The following is a 23,504-nucleotide window of genomic DNA, read 5'->3' as shown; positions in this document are numbered from 1 at the left end:
GCTTTGGAGTTGGCCCACCAAGGACTGAACCTCTGAAACCATAAGCCAAAATAAAAGTTTCCTTCTCTAAGTTGTTCTTGTCCCAGTGATGTAAAGATGACTAATCCAAGCAGCAATCAAAGATCTGCTCTGTGGCCAGTACCTGGTACTTTCCTTCTCATCTCCCCTTTCCTCTCTCACTCCTAGGTAAGTGGTATAGTTTAGAGCTTCCAAGTTGGAGAATCACATGATGATGAAATCTCTGGTTTCAAGTAGTAAAAAACACATGTACATTTTACATAGTGTTCCAATACATACACAACTGTATGTAAATGAAACAAAAATTTCAAAAAGCAAACTTAAATTCTTTGGGTGTGAAGCACTTATTTTTTCTAACCTATCATATTTTATTTCTCCCAAAGCTGGTCAGGAATCCTAAATTGATACCATCAACTTTCTAGTGGACTCTACCCATCACTATAGAGGAAAAAGGCAACTCGAACTGATTAAAATTTGAAAATATACCCTGACATCAACACTTCTCTTTGATCCAATTAATATTGATTATTTATCTTAATTTGTTTTCCAAACCCTGGAAAGAAATTATATTATGAAGAACCCCACTGCCAAGATCCCACCACTCAGGGTTAAACTCACTCTTTCTAGAGTAATATTTCTTTCTTTTTTTTTTTTTTTTTTAAGAGAGAGTGAGAGAGAGGGGAGAGAGAGAGAGAGAGAGAGAGAGAGAGAGAGAGAGAGAGAGAGAATTTTTAATATTTTTACTTTTTAGTTCTCGGTGGACACAACATCTTTGTTGGTATGTGGTGCTGAGGATCAAACCCGGGCCACACGCATGCCAGGCGAGAGCGCTACCGCTTGAGCCACATCCCCAGCCCGAGTAATATTTCTTATTACAATCAATAAATACACATTTCAATACACATCCATGTCATGCAAATTTTAATTTGCATGATCCAGTGGCTCCCAGATGGAATGAACTTGGATGGACTATGCAACATCAGACTCTTTGATGAAGGCAAATGTTATGGAAAACTGCAATGTCTTACATTACTTAACCAAGACAGTAATTCGCAATATTCAACTAAACACGACTCAACATGGACATTATGTTCAATATGATTTTATTTAAAAATTTGCAAAGCTGAAGGAGGATCTGATCTTTTGTTAGAAGAAAGCCTTTTTCACAGTATATATTTAGCCATTTTTGCTTTGTATTGAGTCATAACAGAAAAAAAAAAGGAAGTTTCTGTTCAAGATCCTCACTCCAACCCACTGAGCAGGTGCCTGGCATCTTGTAGCAAGATAACATGTTCCGTGGTCTTAAGTCCCACAGCAAATCCCCTACCCAAGGTAACACAGTTCTCCTCCAGGCACACTGCTCTTACACAGGGTCCTGAGAATCCTTAATTTTTAAATTAGGAAAATGTGAAAGGATTCTTGAACCCACACTCTGCAACAAACCCAACTATCTGTTAACTCTTGGCAATTTCAAGTATAACATACTTGAAATTTATAAGATGCTCCATGTTTAATGGAACAACTCAAATGTTAAAAAATTTCAAGCAACATGCTTTAATATTTTAAAATGTTACTTAATGAAACTTATTGAAACAAGATACGCAGCACATTCTTGTACTTGGTATTATAAACTCCTACTGACGATCGCTACTTAATGGTCAAAAAAATAGAAAATGAGAAGAAACCAGACTATTGGAATATAACAATGTCTGCAGGGAATGTCAAGTTCTAACTTTTGTTAACTGAAGTCAACTTAAAGAAAAATCAGGGGGTCTACAAACCACCCATATTATTTTAAATGATGAGGTAGATTTTTTTTCCCCTATGCAGGCAAATGAAGATAACAAAAAATCCAGACTTTCAAATGCTCTTTAAAAAAAAAAAAAAAAAAAAAGTTCAGGTTATAGTCACTTTCACAAAAAAGACATTTATAAACTATGAGGTGGAAAGGTCATCCTCAGACATGTTCTATACTTGAGGTGGTACTTGGAGATTCAAGAATCAGTCTTGGATCAATCAACTCTCTCCAAAAAACCGTGATCTGAGGAAAAATACAAAATAGTTTAAGCACTTCATTTTGAGGTAATATAGGATTTAGTAAGTTAAAAAATTTAAGTAATTCCAGCAGTTTGGGAGGTCAAGTTCAAAGCCAGCCTCAGCAATGGTGAGACACTGAGCAACTCAGTGAGATCCTGTCTCTAAATAAAATACAAAATAGGGCTGGGGTGTGGCTCAGTAATCAAGTGCCCCTGAGTTCAATTCCCAGTACCAAAAAAAAAAAAAGAAAATTTAAGTTAGTCAACATCCCACCATTCAGGGTTAATCTCTTTGTAGAATAATATTTCTCATTACAAATCAATCAATACATGTTTCAATACACATCTATGACATGCAAATTAAAACTGAAGAGCATCTTCCTTGGTCCAGGGGCTCCCAGACTAGATGAACTTGGACTGGACTATGGACATCAGACTCTTCAATGAAGGCAAATTTCTATTGTGCAGGATGATTGAGAACTGGAATAATTTGAGTCCTAGTAAATTGAGTTTAATTAGGACATAAGAATTCATTTCCCTAAAATGTAGCTTAAGTTTAACATTAAACACATTTCATCTTTTATTTACAACTGGGGGTTGTAGGGACTGAGAAAATGCAGAAGGAGTAAGAGGTTACAAGTGCCAGAAGGATTTCCCCTGTGGACAGGTGGCCTGCAGATTTCTTGGGAGCTAGATGTGGCCAACTGTGTATCACTAGGCTGCCCATGCCCTTCTTGGAAGCTCAGTAGTTCTTACTCTATGCTGCCTGAAAACAAAAACTACAATTTACAAGTAATCACTAACGCCAGGCCACATGGATGTATACTGAGAGCCATCTAGTGTCAAAAACAGTAATGACAGCTGGGATGTGGCTCAGTGGTGGAGCTCTAGCCTAGCATGTGAGGGAGGCACGGGTTTGATTCTCAGTACTGCATATAAATAAATAAATAACATAAAAGTCCATCAACATTTAAATTTTTTTTTTAAAACCCCAGTAATTACTGGCTCTGTATTCTACTTCAAGACTTTGTTTAAAAGGGCATAGTGAATGTGGCTCAGTAGTTAAGCACCCCTGGGTTCAATCCCCAGTGCCCCCACCACCCCCAAAAAAATGCATAGTGAAAAATCCTCCAAGGTTCAGTTTTCCAATGCAGTCTTCCAGGAATACATTTTAAGAAAAATAAATAAATAAATAAATAAATAAATAAGCTCTTATATTGCAGATAAAGAAGAACAGGGGATTGGACCAAACTGCCAATCCTATCACAACCCTAAAAATGCACTTTGGGACAAAAAAGTATCATCCACCTAAAAAACACAGGAAAACATATAGTTTGGTTAGAGCTTCCACGACTTAACATTTCAGATGAAATGTGAATTTTCTTTTCTCTTTTTTTTTTTTTTTAAAGAGAGAGTGAGAGAGGAGAGAGAGAGAGAGAGAATTTTTAATATTTATTTTTTAGTTCTCGGCGGACACAACATCTTTGTTGGTATGTGGTGCTGAGGATCCAACCCAGATCGCACGCATGCCAGGCGAGCGCGCTACCGCTTGAGCCACATCCCCAGCATGAAATGTGAATTTTCAATAGTGAAACTTCCAGAATAAGATTCACAACATTCCAAATACAAGAGTCTTAAGAAAACATTTTCTTCAGTATAAAAATTCTGGGAGGGGCTGGGGATGTGGCTCAAGCGGTAGCGCGCTCGCCTGGCATGCGTGCGGCCCGGGTTGGATCCTCAGCACCACATACAAACAAAGATGTTGTGTCCGCTGAAAACTAAAATAAATAAATAAATATTAAAATTTAAAAAAAAAAAAATTCTGAGAGTAAGGAGTGACCGCAAGGGCACAGGATGGAAGCTCCTAGAGGCTGTTCATATTCTATTTCTTTCTTTCTTTTTTTTTTTGGTACTGGGGATTGAACTCAGGGGCACTTGACCACTGAGCCATATCCCCAGCCCTATTTTGTATTTTATTGAGACAGGGTCTCACTGAGTTGTTTAGTGCCTCGCTGTTGCTGAGGCTGATTTTGAACTCGAAATCCTCCTGCCTCAGCCTCCCAAGGTGCTGGGATTATAAGTGTGTGCCACTATTCCCAGCTATGTTCTATTTCTTTATCTAAGTCTGATTATGTAGATATGATCATTTGTAAAAATTGTTCAAGCTATACATTTATGTGCATTTTTTATGAATTGTACATGCCAATAAAGTTTTTCTACTGGAATCCCTATGTAACTATGCTTGTAAGCAACTCCACACTATCAAACAAAAGTTTGAGCATCTTATCACATAGGCACTTTGAGGTACATGATGGCACCAACTCAGCACCTGGCACTTGTTACTGCCGCTCAACAGCAAAGACTAGCTGCCCCCATGGCCTAGATCCTTTATGGTTTTTGTTTTTTGTTTTTTTTTTTTTGGTACTGGGGATTGAACTCAGGGGCACTCAACCACTGAGCCACATCCCCAGCACTATTTTGTATTTTATTTAGAGACAGGGTCTGATTGAATTGCTTAGCGCCTCACTGTTGCTGAGGCTAGCTCTGAACTTGCAATCCTTCTGTCTCATCCTTATGAGCCATGGGGATTACAGGCGTGCACCATGGTGCCCGGCCCCTTTATGGTTTTAATATAAGCAATTTGGGAAGCTACAATGTCACCTTCCATATCCCACATTACCAGTCAAAAGAAAATGACCAAAAAAAAAAAAAAAAAAAGAATGACTGACCAAACAAGGCAAGAAGAGAAGTATGCCTACCTTCCTCTCCTGTGTCACAGCATACTCAACTATCTCGGTTCCATTTTCATTGTGATAAACCAAATCAAATTTCCCAGGTTCTTTCAAGGCTGAAATCAGAAGGCAGGGATAAAAGACAATAAGTTATTCCTCAATAGTTAAAATATTTCTCTATAGAGAATTTCTATCATTGGGAAAACAGTCACAAATAAATCACCAACTGATACGCAAGTTGGGTGTACAAGAGATCGGGGAGCGCTCCTCAGACGACCCTTAGAGAACCAGTGCCACAACATGGTCACTTCCTGACTGTTCATCAACAACCTTTCCTTTAAAATGAGCTTGAGGAACTGTCACTACTAATCTCAGAACTGAACATTGAACCACAAGATGATCCAAAAAGATAATTTATATGTTTCAATAAGGCAAGGTGACATACAATGTCGTTCAGTCCCAGAAATCACATATGCATACTATTTGGAAACAGAGGCAGGTTTCAGGCTCCCACAGTAGTATGGGATTGGGGAAAAAAACCCTGTGAGACAAAACTATCTTATCAATCAACAGGAAAAAATATGGTTGTCTTGAAATTTTTCAAAATTGTCATCAAAACATCAAAGACCCTCACTACATAGAGAAATGAAAATTAGTAAAAATATTTCTGTAGTCCATTTTTATTTCAAACATTAGAAACTGAAAGGTAAAGCACTTTATTTCTTCATAAGAAACTTATCGAGGGCGGTTGGAACGATGCTGCCATCAGGTCATGCAGCTTACGATACAGATGGCACGGCTTTTCCCTGCCTGGCAGACTATCACAGTCCCTTCGAAGTGTGGATCAGCTTTCAACATTTTATTCTCAGAGCTTCTAATGTCAAGATGTGGCTCTGAGCATTTCCTTTTCACTGTGTGGAATCTTAGTGAAGCTTTCCACTGGTGCCACTGCTGGGACTTTTCATCACAGCCGCCTTCTGTATGTCAGGAAGTTCACAAAAGTGGCAGAGTGGACTTCCCCAGTCAGCCACTTCACCTATGACTCCACTGACGCAGGCGAGGGCACGTCCAGCATTCTCACTTTAGTTTCTCTACGGTGCTTTCATGTTTTTAAAATGTTTTTTAAAAATGTACGTGGTTTTACACTAAGAGACAAGGAGGCAGCACAACCATCTGCCATCTGTACAGAACGTTAGATGTACAGTGAGCAGTCAGTGACAGACTCTGAAAGAAGTGACGTGACTCGTCACTCATCAGGAGGCACATCTGTAATTTAAACAGTGATTTGTGGACTGAAGAACTATCAGTACGTAATGCAATTACAGTTAACATACCTAATATTGTGGGGGACTGATGCTAAATACTTGCCTGGTATTATTGGGGGACAGACACTACTTAGTATTTAACCAAACCATGGTAACTGAAATTCATGTATATCAGAACTATGTAAATTGAGAACGACTTGTATTTTTCTTAAAGAACAGGTAGTTTTTTTTGTTTTTGTCTTCCAATACTGGAAATTGAAACTAGGGGTACTCTACCATTGAGCTACATTCCCCACCCTTTTAATTTTTTTGAGACAGGGTTTTGCTAACTATCTGAAGCTGGCCTCCAACTTGTGATCCTCCTGCCTCAGCTTCCCAAGTTGCTAGGATCACATATGCCTCTGTGCCCAGGGGGTTGTTTGGTTGGTTTTGTTTTTTGGCATTAGGGATTGAACGCAGAGGCACTTTACCACTGAACTATATCCCTAGCCCTTTTTAATTTTTTATTTGGAGATACTAAGTGGCTTAGGGCCTTGCTAAATTGCTGAGATTACAGGTGTGTGCCACCACACCTAGCAGTAGTCATTTCTTGATGCCCCAAAGAAAAGTGCTAGCCAGGCATGGTGGCACATGCCTGTAACCCTAGTGACTCAGGAGGCTGAGGTAGGAGGATCACAAGTTCAAGATCAGTCTGGGCAACTTAGCAAGACACTGTCTAAATATAAAAATTAAAATTAAAAGGGCTGGGGATACCTCAGTGGTACAGTGCTCTTGGGTTCAATCTACAGTACCATATACATATACACCAAAAAAGAAAAATTATAATTAGATATTGTCATTGTCAACAACTTGACATGCAGTGATTAGGTTTGTGTCACTGGAATTTGACCAGGCACAAACTTCTGTCCATCATTCCTAAGAATAGGGATTTCTATAAATAAAACCTCATCTGGAGAAAGCTAGAGCTGGGCCCCATGGCCTACACCTGTAATCCCAGCAATGCTATAGACTGAGGAAAGAGGATAGCAAGTTTTAGGCTAGCCTTGGCAACTTAGCAAGATCCTATCTCAAAATTAAAAATAGCATGCACAAGGCCAGGCGTGGTGGCACACACCTGTAATCCCAGCAGCTTGGGAGGCTGAGACAGGAGGATCTGGAGTTCAAAGCCAACCTCAGCAATGGTAAGGTGCTAAGCAACTCAGTGAGAACCTGTCTCTAAATAAAATACAAAATAGGGCTGGGAATGTGACTCGGTGGTTGAGTGCCCCTGAATTCAATTCCTAGTACCAATAAATAAATAGATAGATAGATAGATAGATAGATAGATAGATAGCATGCACAAATATAACAACAAATCCCATCACTATGTACAACTAAAACGCGCCACTAAAAAATATGGAAAAAACCGGGCATGGTGGCGTAGGCCAGTAATCCCAGCTCAGGAGACTGACGAAGGTGAATCACAAGTTCAAGACCAACTTTAGCAAGATCCTATGTCAAAAAAAAAAAAAAGCCTCAGGGGTGGAGCGCCCCTGGGTTCAGTTCCTAGTACCGGGAGGAAGGAGTGGGAGAAAGAAAGATTCAAAAGTTCAATAGACAGAAATCAGTCAAAAGAGTTTTTCAATAAAATCCTTTTGTGATATTAAGTAAATGTTTAGATATAACTTACACTGGCTTTCCAGCTGTGATTGTCATCATCGTCATCTTCTTTTCTTGGGGGGGAGGGGTATTAGTTAGGTATACGGAATATTGATCCCAGTGATGCTCTATCACTGAGCTATATCCCCAGCCCTTTTTACTATTATTATTATTTTTTGGTGATGACTTTTAAATTTTTTATCACTTTTTTTCCGACCAGGGATTGAACACAGGGGCACTTGACCACTGAGCCACATCCCAAGCCTGACTTTGGATTTTTTTTGAGACAGGGTCTCGCTGAGTTGCTCAGCCTTGCTCTTGCTGGCTTTGAACTCAAAATCCCAAGTGGCTGGGATTACACTTATGTGCCACCATGCTTGGTGGAATTTTTAGTCTTTCATTCACTGACTTGTATAAGGAAAAAAAAAAAGGAAAAAATTAATTGCTTTAGAGTCTGCTAAAGAGAAAGTCAACTCCCCTGCTCTCTGGTTAGGGACCCCTGCAACATATTTTAAGTTAAGGTCCTTGTGATAAAAGCTGTCTTATCCAGAACAACAGGTAGGATTAATCAGGACAAAGCAGGGAACCAGTGACAATAATGTGCAAATACTCAACTAAGTAAGACATGCAAGACCCTGGGTTTGATTCCCAGCACCACCAAAAAAATAAAATGTGAGAGTATATGTATATACACACATTGTAGACATTTTATTTTGCCAATCTTTTTGAAAGACAGCTAAGTAGGTCTTAAGTTTACTAAATAGAGATGTCTTTCTTTCTTTTATAAACCATACCCCTAATACATTGTCTATAAGTTCCAATTTGGGATTTTCTTTCTTTTTAGATTTTATTTTTTTATTCATTCATTTATTTGTTTGTTTATATGTGGTGCTGAGATTCGAACCCAGTGCCTCACTCATGCTAGGCAAGAGCTCGACCACTGAACCACAATCCCAGCCCAGGATTTTCTTTTTAAAGTGATGTAAGAATGCAAAACTTTGCAAGGCAACTAAGGACAGAACCTTCTTAGACTTTTACCAAAGTCTTCCCAATCTTTTATAGCTGACCCACTCATATATAATTTAATAGCATTTTTTTTCAGTAATACTCCTGAGTCAGCATTCAATTGTTTCCTAAAAATAACTTTTTGAAATTAGTTTTCACCAGCTCATATAATCCTTTATGAAGTCACACAAATACAATAAGAACAAGTAGCCCACCAGCTTTGAGAACCAATCCAATATATCTTAGTAGACACAATCCAAGGATTAGGCGTGCAGGCCCCAGAGGTGTGGGGTGTGGACAGAGTGGTGAACACAGCCAGTTACAGGTGCTAGGTTAAGTTGAGAAAGAGAACACCTCTGTATATTAATGCTATTGTAGATATGAAGCCATTGTAGATATGAAGAGTCTAAATTTTCAAATTCATTTCCAAAAGACTCACCAGGTAAGGATGAGAGAATTTCTATATCTACTTGCTGGGTCTCTGGATTGTGGCTTAATATTTTTCCTTCCTTTCAAAAATAAAAGTCCAAGTCAAAAATCAACATATAAAACACTGTGAAAATACTATAAACCACTGAATTGTAGACTTTAAAATGGTTAAAAAAGCAAGTTTTATGTGTTTGAATTCTATTTCAATAAAAAGCATTAAAAATAAATCAACATGTAGGGGAAATAAGAACAGCAGATTTATAATCATTTATCTGAATATACTGAAATATATTCAGAGGCAAAATAGATACATTTTAATCATAAATGGTAGACATCTACAGAACTTAAAGAAAGGCCAAGAATACACAAGGTCATCAAAAGTCACTAAATAAGAGAAATGAAGAAAAATAGGCTAGGATGATGTACTCAGGTGGGACTGGCTATCACAGCCTTTAATAGGAGAGGCCACCCATACCCCAGTGGTGCGACTCCCATTTCTGATGCCGTTGGGGCCATCCTAAGGGCTGAGAACAGTCCCTTAAGGCTGAAACAGGAAGGTACTTTCTTACTGGTAAGTTTATAATTTCCTTCCTCCCAGGTCCCTCAGATTTGGGAGCTGGTTTTCAAATGCATCAAGAGGAGGCATTACCCTATGGTTGCTGGTGGGCAATGAGACAATGGGTGGTCTTTGGGGACACACAGGAAGGCCAACTAATCGGTTCCTCCTGCACCTACCCAGGCTTTCTGAGTATAGACAACAGGTACTTCTAAAAACCAGGTTCAGTGGGGGTCAAGGGCCTTGAGAGACTATTTTCTTTGGAATAGAATTAAATAAATCAACTGATCAAGCTAGAAAACAGCACTTAAGATGAATGCAAAAATATAGGACTCATCTTTTTTTTTTTTTTTTTTGTACCAGAGATTTAACCCAAGGGCACTTAGCCATTGAGCCACATCCCTAGCCCTTTTTTAAATATTTTATTTAGAGACAGGGTTTTGCTGAATTGCTTAGGGCCTCACCGAGTTGCCAAGGCTAGGTTTAAACTCGAGATCCTCCTGCCTCAGCTGCCCAAGCCACTGGGATTACAAGTGTGTGCCACCACTCCCAACAACAGTGATGATTTTAAAAAGTTTACACTTTGATAAGTAATTTAATCTTCTACTTTATGACTTTAATGAAAAAAAAGAACTATTTTATCCAAGCAAGTAGTATTAAATATAACTTTAATCTTAATAGTATACTGACAACTTTGTCTCACTATGTTGCCTATGCTGGCCCTGAACTCCTGGCTAAAGCTATTTCTGCCTTAGCCTCCTGAGCAGTTGGGACCACAGGCACACGCTAACATGTCCAGCTGAATTAATTATTTTTAAATAAACAAGCTTACCTTGTAGTCAGAGACATCAGGAGAGTAATCAGATGTTAGTTCCAAAAGCTAAAAAAGAAGAAAAAAACCTAGAGTACACAAGCCCTCTCTCTTATCCTCTCTTATCCCCATGGTTCCTCTGTCTTACCAACCTGCCCCTGGAAGAAAACATGCAGTGCCCACCCTCACCAGTCTGAGGCCCCATCCATGAAACTTTGGTCACACTGGTGTTCCAGGGAAAAGGGTTTTTATAAATATTATTCAACATGACTTGCTAAATAAGTTTATTTGGAAGGGGAGCTAACCTTTTTTGTTGTAATTGTTGCTGTTTTAAAATATACCTTAAATGCAATCTTCTCTCCGACTTGAGGGGCAGCTGCTAACAGTGGTAATAGACTATAGTCCTTCTTGTGTATTGCTACTGGATTCTGAAAAACAGCATTAGTCACGTGACTTCATTACTGGTGAGAAAATGGGAGCCCATGACATGGAGTCCACGTGACATGACTACTTTCTCCATGGAGAAAGTAGACAACTCATAATAAACAATACTTACCTGGATAATAGTAGATGAATTTGTTACTATCTCATTTAATTGCTGCTGCTTCTGATATTCAGTGCTAGTATTTAAAACACAGGAAACAGCATGCCCTCTTCCTCGACCTCTCCCTCGCATGCCCCGACCTCTTGTTCCCTTCCAAGAAAGAAGGTCCTCTCCTCTCCCCCATCCTCTTCCTAAACTGGTGGGGAGAGACACACTGGGAAGAGGACCAGGAGCCTGTTTGCTAGTATTTGATTCCCAAAATTTCCACCCTATGGAACTTGGAGTCTGTACTGTCAGCCCTGGACCTGGACAGCCCCTCCCTGAAAAGAGGCCTACTGTCTTTAGGAAATCTGTAGCATACTCCGGAGTGCTCTTGGACACAATGCACTGCTCCTCTGAATCTGAAGCGGAATCTGAACTAGAAGATGAGGCTCTAATCTTGCCTTTGCTGGTGGTAACGGCAGCTTTTGCAACCAGTTTGTTTACAACTGTATTTTTTGTAAAGGGTCCTTCTTTTGATAAGTCAGTTGATAGTTTTTCTGAAGAATTTCTAACCTCCAATGTGACATTGCTGATATCATCATTGTTCGAATCTGGACTAGAACTAGACTCAGACTCCGAGGAGGAATTGGGGCTGTCTTTTGAACTTGTGACTCCCCCACCTTTTCTTCTGACTTTCACAAGACTGTTTTTAGCAGAACCTTTCTGAGGAGTATACTTCTGGGTGATCCCCTCTTTTGACATCTGTGCTTTAGGACACTTGGAATTCTTGGTCTGTTTTTTATTTTCATATTTCTCCTTTTTCTTTGGTGTTCTCTTTTTGGTGTCTTCTTCCTCCTCATCCACTGGGCAACATGTTGCTTTATTTTTTCTCTTGCCTTTTTTCCTCCCAGTCTGTTCTGTGACAGCTTTTGGTTCCAGATCCACGACCTTCTCATTAATATTATTGTTGTTTTGCTTCTTCCACTGCTTCTTTGAATATCTACAACCTAGTTCTGATTCTTCATCCTCCTCCAACTTATAAGCCCGCTTCTTTGCTTTTCTAGATGGTAAAGGAATATCATCTCCATTACTGACTACTACAGAAGTCTCAGGAATTTCTCTCTCTTCTAACTTAACTCTGTCAAAAAAAAAAAAAAAAAAAAAAAACAAGAGAGAAAGCTAGAGTGAGCAATTCATAAGTATGTCTCCAGGATGTAGCTATACACTGAGATGATTCTGCAAATGGTCACTACCAGCAATGAAAAACTGTCATGTCACTTAAGGAAAACAAAGGCTCTTTTTGACAAAATGGCCCATATAGCACGACTTATGGTCAACTTTCATAGGCCAGTTTTACTTACTGAATACCGTGTCTCAAATATTTTCTACACATTTTCTCTGATCAAAAACCACAAGAAAGTAGGTTTTTTCATTTTTGGTTTTTTTTACAAGCCACAAAATTATAGTTCAGACAGGTAAGTTACTTGAGATCCCCAGCTGATAAGTAGCAGGAAAGCAATTCAAACCTGTCTAGCTTCAAAACTCATTATCTTTTACTACATGTATGTTACCTACCCTAAAAGGTAATAATTGCTAACTTATCCATTTTTGTTTTGGAATGTGTTGCTTTTTAAAAAATGAAATTTTATTTTTAATAGCCAAAATATGGAATCAACCTAGGTGCCCATCAACAGATAAGTGGATTAGGAAGACGTGATATGTGTGTGCAGTGCAATATTGACCAGTCATAAAAGGAATGCAATTCTTTCATTTGCAGCAACATGAATGGAACTAGAGGACATTCTGTTAATTAAAATAATGCAGCTGCAGAAAGAAAAATACTATATACTCTCACATTTGGAAGCTAAAAATTTGATTTCAAAGAAATAAAAAATATAATAGTGATTATCAGATCCTGGGAAGAGTGTTCTACAGCACCATAGGATAACTATGGTTGACAACAATTAACAAATATTCCCAAATAGCTAGTAGAGAGAATTTTGAATGTTCCCAACACAAAGAAATGACATATGCCTGAGGTAACAGATATGCCAGTGACCCTCATCAAATCATTACACATTGTATACATGTACTGCAATATCATCATTCCCTATAAATATGTACAATAACTGACAATTAAAAATATATACTTAAAAATAATAAGAAGTAACATGAGATTTGATTATTATTTTTTGTTTAAACTTAGGGAAATACTACACAATTTATGTTCTCTGGAATAGTGACAGATGCCCATAAAATTGCATGACAGTTTGTGATGGTTAATTTTATGTGTCAACTTGCCTGAGGTATGGGTGCCCAGACATTTATTTAAGCATTATTTTTTGTCCATGGCATGTCTATGAGAGTGTTTCTGGGTGAAATTAACGTTTAAATTGTAAGACTATGTAAACTGCTTTTCCACATGTGGGTTGGCCTCATCTAATCCACTAATTGCCAAAAGAGAACAAAAGGGCCATAGAGAAATTGCTTTCTGTCTGATCCTTCAAGCTGGGATATCAGTCTTCTCCGGCCTTCAGAGTCAGACTTGGATTAGAATCACATGATTGACCCTCTGGTCGCCAGCTTACTGACTACAGATCTTGAGATTTCTCAGCTTCCACAACTGTGTAAGTTAATTCCTTGCTAGGAGCCACAAGCATATATACGATGTATGGCACCTTTGGTTGTAAAGTGACGCCAGCTAGCCACTGAGATGATTATGTTAAAATTTACATTCATATGCAAACTGGACTCCCGCTGTTCACCTTGGCCTGCTACCGGACTCAAGTTACGGGACTTTACGGGACTGCTGGAGAGTTCCCATTGGTTGGGGAAGGATAGTAGGAGGGAATTCCGGAGGAGGTGGGGGGGGACCCCGGGGGTTCCGGTCGGCGCGCGGTTCCGGTCGGACACCCTCGTGGGAGGACCGGTTTTTGACTTGCTGGCGCTGAGAGTGTTAGCGGCTTTTTCAAAATAAAGTTTTGTTCCTGCTTGATTGGCTCGTGATTCTGTGCCCAGCCAAGACTGCGGCAATTCCTTATATTAAATCATGTGTTTTTCCTATTGGTTTTGGGGAAGAAGCCCTCTCCAAACAGGCACAGCAGCAAAGCAAGGCCAGATCTGTGTGTACACGCATGACTGTCAGACAACATGATGCCTTCAATAACCATGTACATATGCATTCACCAGACAAAGGAAAGGTGGTGCGGCACACTCGGGTTGCATTTGCAACCCTGTGGTAACAGCTCTGTGGTAACTTCTTTATGATCTTATAGTACAGAATACCCACGCAAAATATATTTTTCCATATAGGGGAGACAAAGGGGATAATATGCAATGGGAGGCAAGGAGGAGAGGAAGTCCTGCTGCAATCGAAACTTGGCCTTTGGATGTGAATCTGCTGAGTCTGTGCTGGCACAAAATAAACACCGCTTCCTGTGGAACACTGGTGCCCTGTCTCTCTGTGCACAAATCCTACAACAGTTTTGTTTTTCTGGAGAACCTGGACTAATACACACTGCATCCAAAATTATTTCATTATAGAATAGCAATTTTCCCCAATGAACTGGCAATAGCTAATCCTGAGTGAACAGGGAAAGATACGGTCATATTTGAAAATAAAGTATAATTGGTAGGGTTAGGGTTAGGGGTTAGGGTTAATTGGTGAATAAGGGCATATGTATAAGCATTCTTTATTTTTTTAGAAATATCTTTTAGTTGTAGATGGACACAATGCCTTTATTTATTTATCTTTATGTGGTGTCGAGAATCGAACCCAGGGCCTCACACATGCTAGGCAAGCACTCTACCACCAAGCCATAACCCCAGCCCGAATCCCTTATTTTTTTAAAAGCCCAATAATCTTGTTGATTTACCTCCTCAAAGCAGTAGATGAGAAAAATCCTCAATTATTTTTCAACAAACAACTATTTAGAAATCCACAAATCAAGATAAAATAATAGCTACCGAGCAGGAGAAAATAAAGACAGAAATAGAACTCTGAATGACCAGGGATTTATATTATAAAAACATATCCTCGGCCTGGGGATGTGGCTCAAGTGGTAGTACGCTCGCCTGGCATGCATGCGGCCCAGGTTCAATCCTCAGCACCACATACAAAGATGTTGTCTGCCGAAAACTAAAAAAAATAAATAAATATTAAAAATTCTCTCTCTCTCACACTCTCTTAAAAAAAAAAATCAGTTCCCTTCCTTTCCTTTAAAAAAATAAAAATAAAAACACATCCTCTCTATTCCCTTCTAAAGGCCTCAATATTTAACAGCAAAGAAGTCATTCTTAACTGGCACAATCTAGTGTGGCATCCTGTGAATCTAACATTGAATAAGTTTCAGAATATCAGATTTTTTTCCTTGACATTTTTTATTAATTTGTTTAACTTTTAGCAATGCTATGATTCAAGCTTCAATTGTGAGATGACTAATTAGGATCAAACTCTTCCCCAAACTTCAAATAGCTACTCAACTTCCTGCTCGGACATTATAGTTTATTAAGTCCCTACATACAAGACAGCAAATGCTGCACCCAGTTTAGGCAGCATTCATACTTTTCCCTGGAGCTGGTAACACCATCATGCTTTCTAAAGCATCACCTCACCCATTTTTTTTGTTTTGTTTTGTTTGTGGTCCTGGGAACAGAACCCAGGGCTTTGTGCATGCTAGACAAGGGCTCTTATACTGAGTTACATACCCGACCCTTATTCCTCCTTAAGACACTGCATGTATAGGTATCTGACTGAAAAGTATGACTTGTGATTACTGCAGCCTCACTAGCTACTGTTCCCCACAAGAAACAAATATGAACAGAGTGAGGCAAAATGTCACCCAGGGAACAAGAAATGGTCTCCTTAAGTCTTTTTGATTGCCATTTTTTTTCTTTTCTTTTTTTTAGTACCAGGGATTAAACCCATAGGTGCTTAACCCCTGAGCTATATCTCCAGCCCTTTTTCATAGAGTATTTGGAGACAGGGTCTCACTGAGTTGCTTAGGGCTTCACTAAATTGCTGAGGCTGGCTTTGAACTAGGGATTCTCCTGCCTTAGCCTCTCAAGCTGCTGGGATTATAGGCATGCGCCACTGCCCTCAAATTACAGGGGGCATGCCTGCTTTAGTAATGTTCATTTCTCTATATGAACTATAGACAACAAATGGAGCTGTCTTCTACAAACAAAAGTGAATGCAATTGTTCTTTTATAAACTGAAGTGAATTACCTGGGTAATTAATTAGCAATGACAGAAATTTGATTTCAAGGAACTTCTAAAACATATCCTCCACTTTTTATTCAAACTCTTTGCAGGGAAAAATTGGTGGTATTATCAAAATGCAAATACTCCCTTTTATATTTGTAATTTTGCTTCTAGGATTTTATTATACAGAAATATAGACATGCCCATCTGCCCCACCTGACACCTACTTTCTTATACTGTCATCTTACCAAGGTCAAAATGATTGCCTGGGTTAAAAATCCTCTTTCTGCCACTGTAATTAATTTTTAAAAAACCATTACCTCCGCCCTTCTCATCTATAAAAATGAGGATAATGATAATAATTATAGTACTCAAATGAACTATATATCTAAAGCATGCCTGGCTCAAAACAAGTGCTATCCATGTTAGTTCTAATTTTCATTAATACAATGAACGCTGTTAGTCCTCTGAAGGAGTCGTTGGTGGATTTTTGATGAACTTGCCTCATCAACCGAACATGAAATTCAACAAGGAAGGTGAAATAGGAAAGCTTCACTCCTTTGGATCCCACCAGTTCCCTGCAGTCTCCCTCCTGTCTTGCAGCTGGTGGCAGCAGCCACATTGCCACCTTCAGACAGGTAAAAAGTTACCTGACCAAAAGCACAAAGTTTGTGAGTCACAGAGTCACAGATGCTTTAGAGAGGTTTGACTTTGTACTGACTACAGGAATATGAAATGAGAACATTTGATCAAATACTGTAGGCATTTGAAAGAGTGAGAGAGGAGGGAGTGAGAGAGGAGGGAGTGCACTTTATTTCCTCACAGGATGACTTCAACTGAAAGCTCTCTTCTGGGCTGGGGATGTGGCTCAAGCGGTAGCGCGCTCACCTGGCATGCGTGCGGCCCGGGTTCAATCCTTAGCACCACATACCAACAAAGATGTTGTGTCCACTGAGAACTAAAAAATAAATATTAAAAAATTCTCTCTCTCTCTCTTTCTCTTAAAAAAAAAAAAAAAAAAAAAAAAAGCTCTCTTCTACCTGGTGACTGTCCAAACCAGTTGCTGCAACCAAACCTCTGTGAAACCCTCTTAGGGGGCTGTTATGAACTCAACTGTGGCCCCTTAAAGTTCATATGTAGAAGTCCTAAGTCCCAGTACCTCTTGTGACTGTATGAGGAGACAGAGCTTTTAAAGAGGTGATTAGGTCAAGATGAGGCCATTAGGGTGGATCCTGATTCAATCTGACTGGTGTCCTTAGAGGAAATTTGGACAAAGAAAAACACCTGGATTGCACACAGAGAAAAGCCCATGTAAGGACATAGGGAGAAGGATGCCTTCCACAAACTAATGAGAGGTCTCAGAAGAAACCAAATCTGCAATATTATGAGAAATTATTGTCGCTAAAGCCATCCATCTGCAGTATTTTGTTATAGCAGCCCTGGCAAACTAACACAGGGGTCTCCAAGCAAGGAGCACTTCCTCTTCTCATGGGACCTAAAGACCAACTTCAGGAGCTCACTGTCAACAGTCTGGGTGCAGATGTCCAGTCAGATTCCTGGGGTTTAAGAGAATGAATTATGAGGAAAAAATAATGGCACACAGGGGCCTCAAAGATTATTTCTCAGGATTCTCACAACCTGGCTCTACCTTTCCTCATGAGACTTCTCAATTCCCCAGCACCTCCAACAGAATTCTTCTGATCAGCAGGCTTGTCTCCTCTGATTCTTTTTTTTTTTTTGCCTCTACAACTGCACTTTAGCCACCTAATATGTGCCCAAACTTCAAGGTACTGCTCAATTCCCTGACCACTTTTGTTCCAGGATCTCTCTCCTTTTTGTGGGGGCAGGTGGCAGTACTGGGGATGAAACCCAAGTGCTCTACCACAACTATAGCCCCAGACTTCTTAATTTTTATAAAATTTGAAACAGGATACTGCTAAATACCAGACTGGCTCAATTTCTCAGTCCTCCTATCTCAGCCTCCCAAGTAGCTGGGATTATGGGAATGTGCCATTGCACCTGGCTTGATCTCTCTTTTCTCAATCATCTTCTGTACTTAGCAGTATAAGTTGATCAAACTATTCAATCTAACTGACTGCACCACACAAGATGATAGTATTCAGAAGCACAAAGCTACGTATTTGGGTGTACTTCAACAATATTAGGTAACTGACAACAGAGAATATGTTTCCTTTGTAGCTCTGAAAAAAAAGTGAATTTGTCAGGGGAAGACAATGATTCAGGGAGCATGAAACAAAACATTCCCAAATTTAGTTTTCTCCTACAGGATTGTCCCTATTTATCATTGAAGCCAGCTACAGAAGTCGGTCCCCCTCTCCCCCCAAGTGCTGGTTATTTGACCCAGGGCTTTGCACATACTAGGCAAGTGCTCTACCACTGAAACATTGTTATCAGCCCCTGCAGAGGATTTCTCATCATATGCATTTGGGCATTTGAGGCATTTAGAAGGAATCTGCCTGCCATTGTGCTCTAATTATTACTTATAACAACTTTCACCATTGTTTTTGACATTGTGAACTTCATTATAAACAGCGTAATTCCTAGATGATTCATTAAGTGAAGTATAACTGTACTTAGCTAGCAGTCATAAGTTATTAATTCATTAGGCAGGGGACAGTTGGGAAAATAAACTTAATAGAAGGGGATACAGTCTTTACAACCGTAATATTTAATCGGTCCCTAAATTTCAGAGCAAATGGAGGCCTATTACAGTCAATAAAAAGAGAAAAGAACATTTTTTTTAAATTTGGGCTATTTCAAATTGTCATTTGAAACAGCTGAACATTGTTAATAAGTCATAGCATTCCTGATTTAAGAGAGACTCAAAGATACAGTCATTATTCCAAATTAAATTCCCTGATGTTCTGAAGAAATCTTGTGAATCTGACATGCTTCAGGGAAAGCAATTTTCAACAACAAAAGGCAAGCAACAGGATGTAGCCTGGCTCCCAACTCCGAAATTCACTGTAGCTTAGGCTTAATGAGGTGGTGGTGACAAATCAGTCCAAGATGAGAATCTGAACTGGAATGATCACATCTCACTATCTGACTGAGACAACGAGGTATTGGCAATTCATACTACAACTGCCCCTGGATACTCACCTACCATTTTCTAAAATTTCCAAAAGCATATTTTAAATTATTCTTGTGTGTCCTGATGCACAAAGAGAAGGATCCAAACACCTATTTGGGTGAACCCAAAACGCCTAGTGAGACACAGAATGTCGCCCACCAGAAGTCTCAGCGAATACTGCACAGAACTAAAGTGGGACAACCGGAGCATTAGGAAGAAAACAAGACTGTTTTCTCCATCGGGTCTCCGGGCAGATGACCCTGAGAGTATGCCAAGGAAAGCCAGGCTCCCAGACATTTGCCACCATGTGCACGGAACACAGTGCCTGGAGGGGTGCAGGTTCCCTAAATCAAGGCTGGAAGAAGCACCTGCCCTCTTCAGGAGCATGAGAGCTGCTCCAAGTTTGGTTCACCTGAAAATCAGAAGCTCCCGGAGAACGACACTAGTTAGGATGCAGATTCCTCAGCCCCAGCCTTGACTAGACCAGTCTGGATCTCCGGGGTTCCAGTATTTGGATTTTTTTTTTTTTTCCCCAGTCTCTAACCCGGCCGGAGGCGACCCCGGCGTGCGCAGGCGCGTCCCCGTCCAGCCGCCCGCCCCGCCGCCGTCTCCCCGCGCCGCGCGCACCTGAGGCAATCGTTGTCCCTCACCAAGCGCGCGCTCTCGGCCGGGGGCAAGAGCCCCCCCTCCAGGTAGAGACCTAGAAGGGCCCCAGAACTGAAGCCGAATCGCTGGCGGATGAGACTGATGAGATCCGTGACGACTCGGCATCTGTTTAGGTCGACCAGAAGCCAGAAGACCGTGCAATGCGGGGTAGCTGGAGGAGGGTAATCAAATTGAAGCCGTAGCCTAACCGTCTCGGAGGCTGCCATCTTGCTCGTGCTCAACGGAAGCCCAGAGAGACCACAGGGCTACCGAGAGGCGTGCTCGGACGGCCCGCCCCCCGCACTACCCGGGGTCGCTAGCGTGTGCCACCTATGGGTGGCACATGGCTATTACAGGTTTCGTGAGAACCCGGAAGGTGTTTGATTCCATTCAGATTTGTTCATGACAAGGGTTAGGGATAAGTGTATGAAATGTCTGTATTCCTTTCCTGCCCAGCATTGTGTAGGGTCCGAATTTAGGCAAGTGGCTGGTGAGAAATTTCTAAGATATTCGCTCATATGTGTAAAAGAAGTTTTGTGGTTTTTTTGAAAACACTTCCTCTGAGCAATTCTTCATGGAGTTGAAAAATATGTAATTCCTAATGTATTGTCAATATTGATATTTTAAAATAAACCATTAATCACTGTTCTCTATGCAGCCAATGGAATATCTTTTATATCAGGGATTGAATCCCCAGTCCTTTTTAATATTCTATGAAAGACAGGGTCAGGCTGAGTTGCTTAGGGCTTAAGATAAATTGCAGAGGCTGGCTTTGAACTCATGATCCTCCTGCCTCAGCCTCCCTCCCAAGTAGCTGGGATTATAAGCATGCACCACCGCGCCTGGCTCCAATGGACTATAATTACCTTACCCATTTGATATCCTCCACCATTCATATTATCAAATAGAGTAAATCCTGGCATTTACTTCTAGTAAGTAAATCAGAAATTTTATATCATTTATTTCTTGAACTAGAATTTCCACGTCTCTCACATATAATTTTTGTTTAATTTTCATGAGGAAGGTATGGATTGTAAACTATTATCTTTTTTTTTTGGGGGGGGGGTTCGATCCTCAGCACCACATAAAAATAAAATAAAGATGTTGTGTCCACCGAAAACTAAAATATATATATATATATATATATATATATATATATATATATATATATATTATTAATGGGACTCAAGTTTCAAAAGGAATATTTACCCAGCCATTTACTTTCTCAATATCTGGAAGGTTCTACTGAGATTTAAGTGATTATTTTACCACTCACTCTTACATTTAGAGGTGCCTGTTTTACACATCTAAAATTAGATAAAGTTTTTGGAGTAAAAAATGACAATTATATTAAAGTGGGGATTGTAGCATTTAAGCTCATCCCACTGGCTATGATCAAAGACCTGTATATATATTCATGACAGATGAACAGAGAGATGTTTGTGAACTCTTATATGTAGATTAACAATTTAATCTCATAGAAAAAAATCAGTTATATTTATAAATAGGAATTTGACAGAACCAGAAGAGCTTATCAACATCTAAGAAAGAAGAGCTACTCCCAATAAAATGAAGATGTTCAACATCTTACTGGATTTTATGTATATTAATGATTGCTGTTATGTGCATTATTTACAGTAGATTCAGTACATATTCCCTTAAAATTCATCTAAATTTAATACTTGATAGAAACAAATAATAAGGGAAGTGGGTGCCAGTGAGATTCATTTCTTTGGGGAGAACAGCAAACGGAACACAGACACTTTCCCAGGCAATCAGCTTTAGGAAAGAGCCCACTGAGAAAGTTTAAATTTTGAGAAGTGGAACTTGAGTCTCTTAAAACTATCTATGCAGCTGGGCCTGGCGGCACATGCCTGTAGTCGAAGCTACCTGGAAGTCAGAAGGATCCTTTGATTGCATGAGTTGGCTCCATCATTTTGGAGTCTGTGGTGAGGCAGAACATCATGGCAGGGAGTGGATGGTGGAGCAGAGCTTCCCACCTCACTGCAACCAGGAAGCAAAGAGAGAGGACAGGGGAGGGGACTGGTGGCAACATCTCCATCAAGGGGTAGCCTCCAGTAGGTCCCACTGTGACAGAAAAGACTTCTCCCCAGAGGAAGAAGGGGACCCAAAAGGCGGAATGAAGGGGACCCAAAAGGCAGAATCCTGGAAGGGGGAGGTCTTCCCTTTTTTATAGCTAAGGTCTTCTTTCAGCTTTCCCACACTCCTGTCCTCTGTTTCCCTTTATCTTTCAGTGGTAGAATGCAGGTAGGAAGTCTCAAAAGGTGGGGGATAGGGGGGCTGAAGGAGTAATCTGGGCAGCTTTTGATTAGCATCTCCCTGTTTGCTGGGAGCTGCTTCATTAACATTTCCTTAGGATGGGCTCAGAGCCTTGGGGACATTAACATTTCAATTTCCACAAGTGCTGCTCTGGTTTCCTGGACTCCATTCTCTATAATGGTCTCCATTTTATTTATCTTACTCGATATTAGACCCGATTTACCTAACTACACTAACTACCTATCTGTAAATCTGGCTTCACCACCGACTAAAGGTTCTACCCCCCTCCCCCCAGTAGCACCACAGATGGGTGACCAAGCATTTAGCACATGGGTCTTTGGGGAACATTTAAGACCCAAACCATAACAATGCCCATCAACAGGGACTAGATTGAATACATTAGTACAGCTATATGACACTGTAAGGATCCGGCGAATCGTTGGAGAAAGAGACCACAAGAGACCAGCTTCATGCAATGGGCAGGAGGGAGTTTATTGAAGAGGATCCTAATTCAGCGCGCTGAGGCTCAAGGCTCACTCAGGAAGGGAGAGTGGCCCAGAGCCTAGAGCAGAGGTCGAGCAGAGCTTAAGTACACTTTTGGGGGAGGGCGGGGTCTTTGCATACATCAGAACAAATCATCATGAGGCGCAGGAAAATCGAACAACTCTGAGACGTGATTAGCACATTCATTGGCGGGAACAGGTCGGGCGGGGGTGATTGGTCACTTCTAAGCGAGGTACACATTCAAACTGATTGGTTCGGGCCCTGTGACAAACTGCACAGGGCCCTAGGCTAAATGGCCAGTAGGGCGTTGTTTTAACTATCTCAGGAATTTCAGGTTCTGGGTGTAACAGAGGAACTTAATAATACCTAATCTTTTACATTTTTTTTTTTTAAAGAGAGAGTGAGAGAGAGAGAGAGAATTTTTAATATTTATTTTTTAGTTCTCGGCGGACACAACATCTTTGTTGGTATGTGGTGCTGAGGATCGAACCCGGGCCGCACGCATGCCAGGCGAGCGCGCTACCGCTTGAGCCACATCCCCAGCCCTAATCTTTTACATTTTAATTCAAGCTTTCCAGCTTAGAAACTTTACCCTTTCAACACGAGTATAGAATTCCACTGTACAGATATACCATCTTTTTTCCCAATCTGATTTCCAATGAGGTTATTACAGATATATTGATGTAAGAAGGTGTTATAGTTTGGATCTTTAATGTCCCCCAAAATTCTCATGTGTTAGGCTATGCAGGGATGATCAGAGGT

The 23,504-nt window shown here is 40.2% G+C and overlaps 1 protein-coding gene across 2 annotated transcripts; it reads right to left on the bottom strand.

The window, feature by feature from the left end:
- Positions 1–783: 783 nt before the first annotated feature.
- On the bottom strand, positions 784–20,300 carry COIL (coilin). Of its 2 annotated transcripts, XM_081270593.1 has the most exons (7): positions 19,941–20,300; positions 11,047–12,154; positions 10,832–10,918; positions 10,512–10,559; positions 9,134–9,203; positions 4,814–4,902; positions 784–2,059 (listed from the first exon to the last, which is right to left on the bottom strand). In XM_081270593.1, the coding sequence occupies exons 1-7, from the start codon at positions 20,183–20,185 to the stop codon at positions 1,976–1,978; spliced, it is 1,731 nt and encodes a 576-aa protein (XP_081126719.1). In that variant the 5' UTR covers positions 20,186–20,300; the 3' UTR covers positions 784–1,975. The 2 variants fall into 2 exon arrangements, with proteins under 2 accessions (XP_081126719.1, XP_081126720.1); XM_081270594.1 differs by lacking the exon at positions 11,047–12,154 and having other exon boundaries at positions 19,941–20,200.
- Between the last annotated feature and the right edge of the window lie 3,204 nt (positions 20,301–23,504).

The sequence above is a fragment of the Spermophilus citellus genome (assembly GCF_964194105.1).
Source record: "Spermophilus citellus genome assembly, chromosome: 17".
Classification (NCBI taxonomy): domain Eukaryota; kingdom Metazoa; phylum Chordata; class Mammalia; order Rodentia; family Sciuridae; genus Spermophilus; species Spermophilus citellus.
This window is presented reverse-complemented; position numbering and strand designations above follow the sequence as displayed.

Excerpts from the sequence above, each read along its gene's own strand:
- COIL (XM_081270593.1), bottom strand. The coding sequence starts at position 20,185 with ATGGCAGCCTCCGAGACGGTTAGGCTACGGCTTCAATTTGATTACCCT. Across the intron at positions 9,204-10,511 it reads CTGATGTCTCTGACTACAAG|GAAGGAAAAATATTAAGCCA; the intron begins GTAAGCTTGTTT and ends TATTTTTGAAAG. Across the intron at positions 2,060-4,813 it reads CTGTGACACAGGAGAGGAAG|ATCACGGTTTTTTGGAGAGA; the intron begins GTAGGCATACTT and ends ATTTTTCCTCAG.